Source organism: Protobothrops mucrosquamatus, unplaced genomic scaffold (genome assembly GCF_001527695.2).
Source record: "Protobothrops mucrosquamatus isolate PMUCROS unplaced genomic scaffold, P.Mucros_1.0 scaffold1671, whole genome shotgun sequence".
Taxonomy (NCBI): domain Eukaryota; kingdom Metazoa; phylum Chordata; class Lepidosauria; order Squamata; family Viperidae; genus Protobothrops; species Protobothrops mucrosquamatus.
This window is the reverse complement of record NW_015387828.1, coordinates 300567-313189: the sequence shown is the minus strand read 5'-3', so window position 1 is coordinate 313189 and position 12623 is coordinate 300567. Positions and strand designations below refer to the sequence as shown.

General features: G+C 40.8%; 1 protein-coding gene across 1 annotated transcript in view; it reads left to right on the top strand.

Annotated features, from left to right (window-relative positions):
* Window positions 1-203: 203 nt before the first annotated feature.
* Window positions 204-12623, top strand: part of GRID1 (glutamate ionotropic receptor delta type subunit 1) — a 304954-nt gene continuing 292534 nt past the window's right edge. The window contains exon 1 of the mRNA XM_015822769.2: window positions 204-480. Within this exon, the coding sequence (XP_015678255.2) occupies window positions 207-480 (274 nt within the window). The 5' untranslated portion in view covers window positions 204-206. The remainder of the gene's footprint in view (window positions 481-12623) is intronic.

Here is a 12623-nt window from a genome sequence, read left to right as displayed (position 1 = left end):
TCCCAACCAAACTATTGAAACTTCGCTGTCTCTTGGTTGTTAGGAATGCAGTCCCTTCCTTTGGGAATCCAGACCACATTCCACCACACTAAGTCTCAGTACGTTTACCTTGTTGCTTGATGTGATCTGGCTAACAATGTCTACATTTTTCACCTCACTGACAATCCTTTTCTTTTTCTTCTTCTTCTCTTCCAGCCTGTGACCTGATGACCCTGGGGATTTTAGCCTTAGTGACTTCTACTGGTTGTGCCTCCGCCAATGCCTTGCAGTCTTTGACAGATGCCATGCACATCCCTCACCTCTTTGTCCAACGCAACACCGGAGGTTCTCCACGGACGGCCTGCCACCTAAATCCTAGCCCAGAGGAAGAGGAATACACCTTAGCAGCCCGGCCACCTGTTCGGCTCAACGATGTGATGCTGAAGCTCGTCACGGAACTGAGATGGCAAAAATTTATAGTCTTCTATGACAGTGATTACGGTAAGTGTCATGTTTCATTTTCTTCTTCTTTTTTCTGCATCTCCTTTTTTCTGGATATCTGTTGTGATTCCGTGCCAGTCAGTGGACCTGGCAGCTGAGTCTAGGGAATCAGAGGAGGAGGAGGAGGAGCCTGGAGAGCCATCAGAGTCAGAAGAAGGCTCTGATGAGCTCCAGGACTTACAATCTGATGAAGAGCCTGGCCCCTCCACTCGTGCTCAGGCTGAGACCCAGCTGTGCTGGGAAGCCGAGTCAGACTCTGAGGACTCACAGCTGGAAGACAGCATAGACGCTCGCAAATGCAGACAGGCAACAAGAACAGGACAGAGGGAGCCAATGGGGTGACTCCAAGGGTGAAGGAGAAGACATTGAGAAGCCACGCCTTGGGGCTGCATAATAAAAAGGGAAGGTGTGGGCGGTGCTGGTTGCTGAAGGCAACCGTTTGCAAAGGACTCAAGTTTCATGGAATCATGTTCTGTTTGCCTTGCCTGTGAGCAATTCTCCGTTTGAACCGTGCTCTGTTTGCCTTTGGGACCGTTCTCCTTTTGAATCGTGTTTCGTTTGCCTTTGCTTTTGGGACATTTTGCAGGTCTGTACATAATAGTAAAAGGGGTTTGTTTTCCCTGCAATTCCAGCCTACTTGTTAAAAGAGGGTTTGTCCTTGCGAGTTAACAAGGACTCACATAGGCTGGGACAGAACAATATCTTTTGCTTTTATTTGAAGAAGGTAGACCAAAGACACATTTTGAAACAGTGGTGTTTTTTTTATATAAGTGTTGGGTGAAAAAACAGCTTTTGAATTGACAAACCTTTTTTTTCTGATTTCCCTTGACTGAAAGGTGGCTGTGAAAACTTATTTTCTACCCATCCTGCAAGTTGCTTATCAACTTCTTATCAAGAGAGCCAAAGTTGGACTTATCAGAGCATTTTTCAGTAAAATATCAATATCAAACTGTTTGCACTGATTGACGGGGTTCATATATTGCATGCAATGCAGATTCCAGGAAGAAAACTTCAGTCTGTCTTTACTTATGTGCTTCTTTTCACTATCTCTTTGATGATTGCTTCAAAAGTTTAATTTTCTATGAGCAACATTGCAAGATTCTTTTTTTCCTGTTTGTTTCTTGGAGGGCCCTCCAGGTCTGATATGGTAGGAACATCATTTCTTTACATCTCCTGCTAACTTTTCCTCAATTTTGGTTCATGGCCTTAGAACTTGTGAGTTGCTGCCTCAGTGGTTCTACAGGGTTCAGTTAGAGAAGGCTGGACCATCTAAAAGATCTCCATTAAATGGAGCAATGAGCCAGAATATTGTTTATTGAATTGCTGTTGTTAGTTGCGAAGTTGTATCCGACCCATCGCGACCCCATGGACAACGTTCCTCCAGGCCTTCCTGTCCTCTACCATCTTCTGGAGTCCATTGACGCTCACGCCTACTGCTTCAGTGACTCCATCCAGCCCCCTCCTTCTCTGTCGTCCCCTTCTTCTCTTGCCTTCAATCTTTCCCAGCATTAGGCTCTTCTCCAGGGAGTCCTTCCTTCTCATTAGGGTTTATTGAATAATCTGTTGCAATTTAGTTTTGGAAAATTAATACTGCTGGTTTTTTCAAGTAGCAGTGGTGTACTAGCAAATGTTTAAGCACTATCTCTGCGGGCTCCACTGCTGCTGTCCCACTATGTTAGCCATGGAAGAGCTGATCAGGGCATTGTGCATTGGCCTCAGCTCTGCTCTCAACCTGCTTGCAAAATTCTAGAAAATTTAACAATCAGCTCTTGTGAGCCGGTGCAAGCTTGCTCCAGTTCACCTCTACCTAGTTTAGTAGTCTTTGGCTTACAGCCGTTCATTTAACAATGGTTCTAAGTTACAATGGACTTGGAAAAAGTGACTTACAATCCATTCTTGAAGTTATGATTGTCACACCACAACCCAGATTCATGTAATCACAGTTCTTGCTTTTATGATGGTTACAGTGTCCTACAGTCAGATGGGAAAGATGGAGGACAATAGAAGAATGGGACGACAGAGAATGAGGTAGCTGGATGGAGTCACTGAAGCAGTAGGCGTGAGCTTAAATGGACTCCAGAAGATGGTAGAGGACAGGAAGGCCTGGAGGAACGTTGTCCATGGGGTCGCGATGGGTCGGACACGACTTCGCAACTAACAACAACACAGTCAGATGATCATAATTTGCAACCTTCCCGCAAATTGAGGAAAACATGTTGATTTGAGCTATTCAAATGCAACCGGCTGCTAAATAGCAGCACGAGTGAGAGAGGATTTTACGGCTGTTTAGACCATGGAAACCTGTATTGCACAGAAATCTGGCAGCCTCGATGTAGGAATTCAAACTGGGTTCCCATCGTCCTAAGCCACAAGCTTTTTTAAATATATATATATATATATTTGAACACAGATTTATGTAGAGTTGCAGTTTGGGGGCAGTCAGTGCTTAATTAAAAGATGATTTGTGTTGACTAATTTGAGATGTGTTAAAATGCTGGTATAAAATATGAGTGTGAAAGAGTCATTTCCATTTTAGTTATGTCCTGGATGGCATTTTTGACTCAGTTGTAGCTCCTGGACAGCTGATGCATGAAACTTCATTAGAAAAAGGGTTCTTATTTAAATACACCAATGCACAAATCTGATGGCTGTTCTACAGTGGTCTTCGCAAATAATTTCACCATGCTGTGCAGTAGTTAATGTGAGTCTCAGGGAACAAGGTTGATAAAACTTGTCCTGGTTTGTTGATTATAATGAACAAGGATGCTCTATATTCTTTATATATAGTGTTGGAAGGAACCTTGGAGGTCATCTAGTCCAGCTCTTGCTCAAGTAGGAGACCCTATACCATTTCGGACAAATGGTTGTCCAATCTCTTCTTAAAAACTTCCAGTATTGGAGCATTCATAACTTCTGGAGGCAAGCTGTTCCATTGATTAATTGTTCTCACTGTCAGGAAATTTCACTTTATTTCTAGGTTGGTTCTCTCCTTGATTAGTTTTCTAGAGACCTACACACTTTCAACTGGGTGTAAGGAAGTAAGTTTGTTCTAGCTGTAGTAAAGACTTTACTGTCGCTTAAAAGAGCATATTTCATTGACTTTGCTAATGATTTCAGTTCTGTTTTGCAATAATGGACACATTAGCTTTGTCTTGTTGTAATTTAGTGTTTTTGATAACAATCGCGAAATGTTACTACTTGATTTGGTACACAGACAAAAAGATGTGCTTGTTATGTGTGTGAATAGAATATTTTTGTTCTTCTGGGGAGAAAAAGAGATAATTTAGAGTACAGAAGTATGTGTTTGCACAAGGACAGGATGGAAACTGCCTTGTCGGCCAATATTGCTCATTTGTTTTATTGTGCAACAATGATTCAGTATAATTAGGAAGGAAGGAAAGGACTTTTTGAGTTTAAAATGGAACTATTCTTAGTAATGTAAAAATAAGCTTAAATTGCAGATTTCTGAATAATAATAATAAAAAAAAATCAACTAGTTTATAAACAGTCTGGTTCTGTGCTAGCTTAGAGGAGAAACGGATGTAAAGCTCATTACGTCCAACAGGCAATAAAAACAGAACCAATTCTCTACAAAATAATGGAATGATTAGGCTCAATTAAAATGTATTCCTTGTGTCCTGAAGTCCAATTCTATGCATATTTATCCAGAAAATTTCTTTTGGTTGTAACTTTGTTCAAGAGAATCGTGGCGTGGATTTTATTTTCTGCAACTCCAGGTAGCCTGAAATTCTAGTTCAAAGGGTTAAGCGAGCTCCTGAAACACAACCAGAATGAAAAAGTTCCAAGAAAAGAAATAGGTTCAAGTAAAAATGCATTGGGCACAACTATCCAGAACTGTACGAGGTGCAAGGCTCAAGCACTTCTGCATCCAGTTTTATGACTATTATTGCGCTGATTAGGCAAACATGGCAGTTGCTAAGCGAATCTGTTCTATCTAATGAGTGGGGTTGTTGTTTTTTGCTGGACGAGGGGGGACATGATAGCAGTGTTTCAATATCTCAGGGGCTGCCCCAAAGAAGAGGGAGTCAAGCTATTTTCCAAGGCACCTGAAGGCAGGACAAGAAGCAACGGGTGGAAACTGATCAAGGAGAGAAGCAACCTAGAACTAAGGAGAAACTTCCTGACAGTTAGAACAATTAACCAGTGGAACAACCTGCCTCCAGAAGCGGTGAATGCTCCAACACTGGAAGTTTTTAAGAAGAGACTGGACAGCCATTTGTCTGAAATGGTATAGGGTTTCCTGGTTGAGCAGGGGGTTGGACTCGATGACCTCCAAGGTTCCTTCCAAGTTTTTTTTATTATTATTATTATTATTATTATTATTATTATTATTATTATTATTATTATTATTATTATTCCTATAAAATTGACACCTCGAATCAAACTTTCTGCCTCTGTAATATTAGGAGAAGATGCAGCTGCTTTAAAAAGTCGTGGAATATGGTTATTGGAGCACCCACACCCTCTGATGCTGCTTTGCCTCTTTGAATCCCAAATGCTGCCCAACCCAATATTGTAGTTTAGTTAGGTGCAGACCAGGAAGAATGTAGAGAAATGTGTGGTAGAACAGACAATCTTTCCTTTTTCTACTCCAGGGTTGAATATTTTTCGTCGAGAGAAGCAGATGGCTTGTCTGGCTGCAAATACCAGATGGTTTGGTTGGAATCCATGTGTTTAATGTTTGGTTTAATTCTGGAGGTCCTTTTAGGTTCATGATCCTTCTTCTTCTCTTCTAGGAACTGCCAATTACTGCCAATCAAAGGACTAACTCAGATCCATACCTATTTAATTTCAGCAGTTGCCACTCTAACTTAATTAAAACAAATAAACAAACTGCTTTTTCCACCATTCAGTATGCAGCCAATTGTATCACGCCTATTATTACAAAATAATTGTAATAACCTTATAGATCTTTGTTGGGTTAATTTGATCTGAAATTTGATGGTACACATGATGTTATGCATTCCAGTTTTGATTACTGCTTCGGCGCTTTACATTTTTTAAAAAAATTAGGTGTAGAGTTTGTTATTTGTGTTGGTCTTTTTATTTAGTAATCCATATCCAACTGTAACAGGTAATTGCACTCTGAAATAGCTAGACCATTTATCTCTTTACTTAGGTGTTTATGGTTCTCTAGATTCATACACTAAAAACAAATGTTTAGCTATAAATCCCTGACAGAGCTGTCTGGAGCCCTGCTCTGCTCATCGCTATAAGAAATATTAAAGCAATCCATTTGATCAGATTCATGTTTCTTCACTCTCCTGCATTCCAGACATGTGATAATTGCATTGCTCAGAATTCCAGTTGGAAACATTCCTAATTGGGAATGCTGGGGGCTGGAATCCAAGCACAATTAAAAACCATCAAATTAGGGGACCAGTATGGGGTTCCAATGCTGGCTGTTGTGAGGGAAGCATAAAAACAATAAGCCGAGAGAAACATAATATGGTATTTTAGGAGATGTTGTAGCTGTAGATGTTGGGGCCCTTGGCAGGTTTCCATGGTTCCATTGTTATGAAGATCAATACTTTCAAATATATACCCATCAATATCCTATAGCACAATAAAAATTCACTAGGGAAGAAATAAGTTGATTTTCCCCTGTTGTGACAGCCATCTGAAAAGATGAATGGAATCAGGCTTACGGCAAAGAGAGCATCATCCCGTGGATTAGTGTGCATTATGCTTCGTATTAACATGCAGAGAAGGAGAATGTTATCTTAGTTTGTTTAAATTCTGAGCTGCGGTGTGATTAGACAGAACAAAATATTAACACTTGGGAACTAGGAAATGACAATGTTAATTGCCTTCCAATGTAAGATTATAATTCCATTTATTCTGACAATGCCTGCTGATCTTCAAGTGTGTACCTCGTAATGGACTTGGTGGAGATAAATATCCAGGGCACTTAGTTTGCATATTGAAAACTCAAAAAATTAATAATAATAATAAAGTTGGAAGGGACCTTGGAGATCATCAAGTCTAACCCCCTGCTCAGGCAGGTAACCCTATACCAGTGATGGCGAACCTTTTAGAGACTGAGTGCCCAAATTGCAACCCAAAACCCACTTATGCATCGTCGAGTGCCGGGTGGGTGTGGCCCATTGGGTGGGCGTGGCCCATTGGGTGGGCATGGCCCATTGGGTGGGCGTGACTGCGGTGGTAACGGCAGACTGGGTGGGACTAAAAAGTTCAATCAATCAATTCCAACTTTGCAAGATCTTTTTTTTCCCACGAGAAGTTGAAATTGACTGATTGAACCTTTTTTTTTTTTTTGCACATGGCAGCGGAGACCTAAAGCGAAAAGGTTTTATAAAACCCAGCTGAAGGCCTAGGACTGGGGCGATGGCGCGCGTGCCCACAGAGAGGACTCTGAGTGCCACCTCTGGCACCCGTGCCATAGGTTCGCCACCACTGCCCTATACCATTTCGAACAAATGGCTATCCAGTCTCTTCTTAAAAACTTCCAGTGTTGGAGCATTCACTGCTTCTGGAGGCAGGTTGTTCCACTGGTTAATTGTTCTCACTGTCAAGAAGTTTCTCCTTAGTTCTAGGTTGCTTCTCTCCTTGATGAGTTTCCGTCCATTGCTTCTTGTCCTGCCCTCAGGCGCTTTGGAGAATAGCTTGACTCCCTCTTCTTTGGGGCAGCCCCTGAGATATTGGAAGACTGCTATCATGTCCCCCCTCGTCCTTCTCTTCATTAAACTAGACGTACCCAATTCCAGCAACCATTCCTTATATGTTTTAGCCTCCAGAGAAAAAAAGAGAAGAACCTCAACCCCAATAAACTAGCAAATTGAGGTGCAAATATATTTCATCTCTATCTCCTTATATGCGTTTCGGCAAAAGATCATTCCCAAAAGAGCAAAAAAACAACAACAACGTTCATGGCAACTTACTTTGAAACTTACACATTTCAAAGACAGTCAGGAAACAAAATCTGCCCTTTTTCTAAACTACGCTGGAGGTTACTGCGAAGGGGAACAGAGCTTTAGAGGTTAATAAGACTGTTTTGATAGGACAAACAGAGGAGAAATCCAAGGTTAAGGCAGGCGGCTGGGATTAAAGAGAGGAAGGTTGGCTGAACAAACACCAAGAGGCCACCAAGATGATTCAGGATATGGAGCATCTGAGAAGGATGGGAACAGTAGGAGAATATTTTGGGGTTTTCACATCCTACCACTCAAACCTTACTTGGGCCCATTGCGAGAGCTTTGCCTAGCTTTTTTTCAAAGTCCCTTCTAGAAAACCTTTACCTGACTGATGTTGAAGCTCAGTTTTTTTCTTCTGCTGGTCCATCTCTAATAATGTAGAGTTTAAATGCTGGGAAAAATTGAGGGCAATAGAAGAAGGGGACGACTGAGAATGAGGTGGCTGGATGAAGCAGTAGGCGTGAGCTTAAATGGACGCCAGAAGATGGTAGAGGACAGGAAGGCCTGGAGGAACATTGTCCATGGGGTCGCGATGGGTCGGACACGACTTCGCAACTAACAACAAAGAGGTCAAAAAGATTTTATACCGCCCAGACATTTCTGGTGCATACAAACTCCATCCCTTTTCATATCAGGCTGAAAGCAAAGGGTGAATTAGACCAGCAGTATTAAAAATTTCATCTTCATCCGGTTTTTATATGACCAGTCCAAAAATCTTGGTTAAAATTAGCAGCTGGCAAGCCCTCAAGAAGCTTCCAAGCTGTGTGTTGCACATATCCTAGTTTCTGAAAAGCACGAACTCTCTACGTGATGCATAAGGACAATTGGGGAACCTGTATTCTTCACATGCTGAAAATATGTGTGCATGCCCCTGCGTAGGCGTATGTGCATTTATACAATCTTTTAATCGTTCCAATTTGAACTGATTTTCCTGTTCCAAATGACAAGGAGATGCACCATCCTTGAACATTCTGCGAGCCAATTGTGCCGTACTAGATTTTTTTTAAAATTCAGTCGTATTGTTGGAAGCTTATTACACACAGAGCATTTTATCGTAAAACAAAAGGCCTAAATTAGAGTCCTAGAACCAACTTGTCCCTTAAATGCTTTAAGAAAATACTGGGCAGACTTTACATGTTTCAACCCTTTTCAGTTTCATGGGTTTGGTGCATGGGTTTATTTATTTATTTATTTATTTATTTATTNATAATAAAAACCATGATAAATATAGGCAGTTCTAAAATCAAATTAAATAACGGGCCTGTTCTAAAAACACACCCATACAAAAACCCCCACTAAAACATAATCAAACTACGCCAGGCCGGCCGCACGGAATAGATGGGCCTTCAGGGCTCGGCGAAAAAGGCGCAGGTCCGCAACTGTACGTAGGTCGCAACTTTGTGAGGGAAATTTTTCCGCAATTTTTTTTTAAAGTTGAGAAAATCATTTCCTTCCCTTCCATCCTTGCAAAAAAATTAATCCTCCCAGGATTAAGGATTTCAGTACTTTCAACACAGGAGCAGCTAAATTATTTTTATTTATGCCCTTTTCAGATAGCAATCTGCAAACCCCAATCCCCCAATAATCTTTGTCCTGATGGTACCAAGCTTTCTTCCTCAAAGGCCCATATTTTACCAAGAAACCTACCCAAAATACCACTGATTTGGTTTTCTTAGACCGGGCATCAAAGTTTCCTCCACAAAGCATGGAAAAAATAAAATCTCTTGGGAGATATTTTAAGCAGCTTGTTCTGCTGACAATAAAGACATACCAGTTCATTTAAAATGCATAAATGTTCTAGATAACACATGCTAGAAAAGTAAACATCTTGCTCTAACCTATCAGTTAAATTTATTGCTTGAACTTAAAATAGATGTATGACAACAGGTAATTCATCAACCCTTAATCTACCAATGAGAATCTTCTTTCCTTCCTTCCTTCCTTCCTTCCTTCCTTCCTTCCTTCCTTCCTTCCTTCTCATCTCCATATGCATCCTGTCTGTCTGTCTGTCTGTCTGTCTGTCTGTATCTTTTAAATCTTCTCCTTCATTTCCAAAGTCTTCTGGTTTTCTGCAACTCTCTTAATCACCTCCTCAACCCTTGTCATTAGTGGGAAATGTTGAAAAGCCCGGGATCCAGGACCCCGACTAAAGCCTCTGGAACTACACTTAGTTCTGCTCCCTAAAATAATGTTTAACCATTTAGGAAGATTCTCCAGGTGCAGTCCTTCTGACCATTTTGAATCCATCTCACAGTTGTTTTCTCCAGCCTATATTTTACCCTTTCATTAATTGGTCCATTGAAGAGGCAGCAGGTTTGAACGAAGTGCCATCCTCACTCAGGCAGAAGGTAGCGAATGCTCTGTCCTCGTAGTAGGCAATAAAGGTTCTTCCCTGGCTGGGCTGGGATGTGTGCCAATTCTCACATCGAGGAATTCCAAGCAGATTCTTTCTCCTCCGCTGCCTCCAGGAACTGCCATGTTGACTATCCACATCTTCTTTTGTCTTTCTTATCAACAATTGTTACGTCTGGAGTGTTAAGTGGCAGGTGCTTGTCTGTTTGAATTCTAAAGTCCCGAAGCATTTTAGTGTCTTTATTTTCTATTATTTTCTCTATTTTATGGTCCCACCAGTTCTTGCTTGCAGGCAAATGGTATTTCTCGCAGGTCTTCCAATGCACTATTGTTGTTGCCTTGTCATGCCATTGTTTGTAATCAGTCTGTGCAATCTTCTTGCAGTAGCTAGCCTAATGATCTACTGTGTATGTATGTATGTATATGTAAGTATGTCTCTGTGTATATATTATTATTGTTGTTGTTGTTATTGTTATTATTATTATTAATCATCGCACAGTCAGCCAGATGTTCGGACTGGATTTGGCATTTTTGTCTACCTATCAAGTCCTTCCCAAGGACCTGGGATAGGCAGATGCAGTGCTTTTTTTCTAAAAAAAAAAGGTGCCAGAACTCACACACATCATACAACCCGCCTTGCCTACCCTACAAGATTCCATCCAAAAAAGGTGCCGGAACTCCGTTCTGGGCGTTCTATAAGAAAAAAAGCCCTGGGCAGATGTGGATGTTTGATGGTATTACAGATCTCGTCGCAGGATGGAAACAGTTCCTAGTAAGGCCATCTTTTGCAATTGACTGATGGCGAATTTGTCAGTGCTGATGATGGTGTCCAAGTGGTGCTCCAGTTGTTTAGGGATTGCACCCAAGGCGCCTATTACTATTGGTACTACTCTTGCTTGCCTTTGCCACAGTCTTTCTATTTCTATTTTTAGGTCTTTGTATTTTGTTATCTTCTCCAGTTCTTTCTCGTCTATTCTGCTGTCTCCAGGCACTGCCATGTTCACTCTCCAGGCTTTTTTGTCGATGATGATGATGATGATGATGATGATGATGATGATGATGATGATGATAATAATAAAATGGAAAATAAGTGCTTGGGTATGATAGGAAAGATATTTGTCTAAGCCTTCACTGTGAAAAATCACTGATAGTAGTATGAAATATATTTGACAATTGCCCTACTTCAATATATTCCAAATAAAGAAACTTACACTTCGAAGTGCAAAGGCAGAGCTTTGCAAGATCACCACCCTTTAACCGATTATTTCTAAAGATTTGTATTGACCCCAAATATAATTCCAAAAGACTTGATACATTACTGATAATTCCTATTCCTCCTCTTCCCACAGCTTCCTTTTTGGTTGAATTAATATAAAAGCAATATTGAACTGCAAGCTTCTTACATTAAGTACTGTGCTAATATGAGGTAATTACCGCATTGTTAAGGGAATTTTAGTTTCCAATGAGATCACTTTTCCCCATTTATTTGAATGGGACTAATTAATGCCATTGTCCCAATAATGGACCCTTTAAATAAAGCAAACATAGGCAATAGGAAGTGGCTCCAATGATCTTAAAAACTCTAAAGCACTTTCCATATAGAATGACATCTGGATTATGAGGGGGAACTAGAGGTATTTTTATATCTCTTGCATTGCTACTTGGAACAGGGTGCAAAGAAATGCAGCTGTCAACATCCTTTTTTTTTGTCTCAGAACCTCCCAGAATGGGTCAAAACCTCCATTTGCCCTCCTTTGACACATTAGGAGCACAAGTTGCAGATGATTAAGGTTTCCTATTTTGTTCCTTGAAAGGCTTCACCTTGATATGGAATAAGAAGGAATTGAAGTGGGTCTTCCACAAACTTCTTAAGAAGGTTCCTTGGATGAAATGGCTATTGGTGAGGAAGGAATAGTTTCCATCTAAAGGTTTGAAATGGGGATCTCCAGATTCAGGGTTGCACATCATCATCATCATCATCATCATCATCATCATCATCATCATCATCATCATCATCATCATCATCATCATCATCATCATCATCATCTTATATATAAATAAAAATGTAAATATTCGTTTGTTCAAAATCTTAAATCTCTGAAAGTTCTTCACCGATTGCTTTGAAATTTTGACACAACGTTGCATTCGAATACTCACGTGTTTCTATATACCTACTATTATATACATGTCACACCTGTGACAGGTAAAAGGTAAAAACATTCTTTTTTTGAAAAACAGCGTCATCTGTTGGTATACCCACAAGCATTGTGAAATTAAATATATTACAAACGTGCGCTTTCTCTTTTCTTTCTTTTCCATTTAACCAGACTGAGCCACAGCAATGTGTGGCCGGGTACAGCTAGTAATAATAATAATAATAATAAAGTTGGAAGGGACCTTGGAGGTCATCTGGTCCAACCCCCTGCTCAGGCAGGAAACCCTATACCATTTCACACAAATGGCTGTCCAGTCTCTTCTTAAAAACTTCCAGGGTTGGAGCATTCACCGCTTCTGGAGGCAGGTTGTTCCACTGGTTAATTGTTCTAACTGTCAGGAAGTTTCTCCTTAGTTCTAAGTTGCTTCTCTCCTTGATTATTTTCCATCCGTTGCTTCTTGTCCTGCCTTCAGGCGCCTTGGAGAATAGCTTGACTCCCTCTTCTTTGGGGCAGCCCCTGAGATACTGGAACACTGCTGTCATGTCCCCCCTCGTCCTTCTCTTCATTAAACTAGACATACCCAATTCCAGCAGCCGTTCCTTATATGCTTTAGCCTCCAGTCCCCTAATCATGTTTGTTGCTCTTCTCTGTACTCTTTCTAGAGTCTCAACATCTTTTT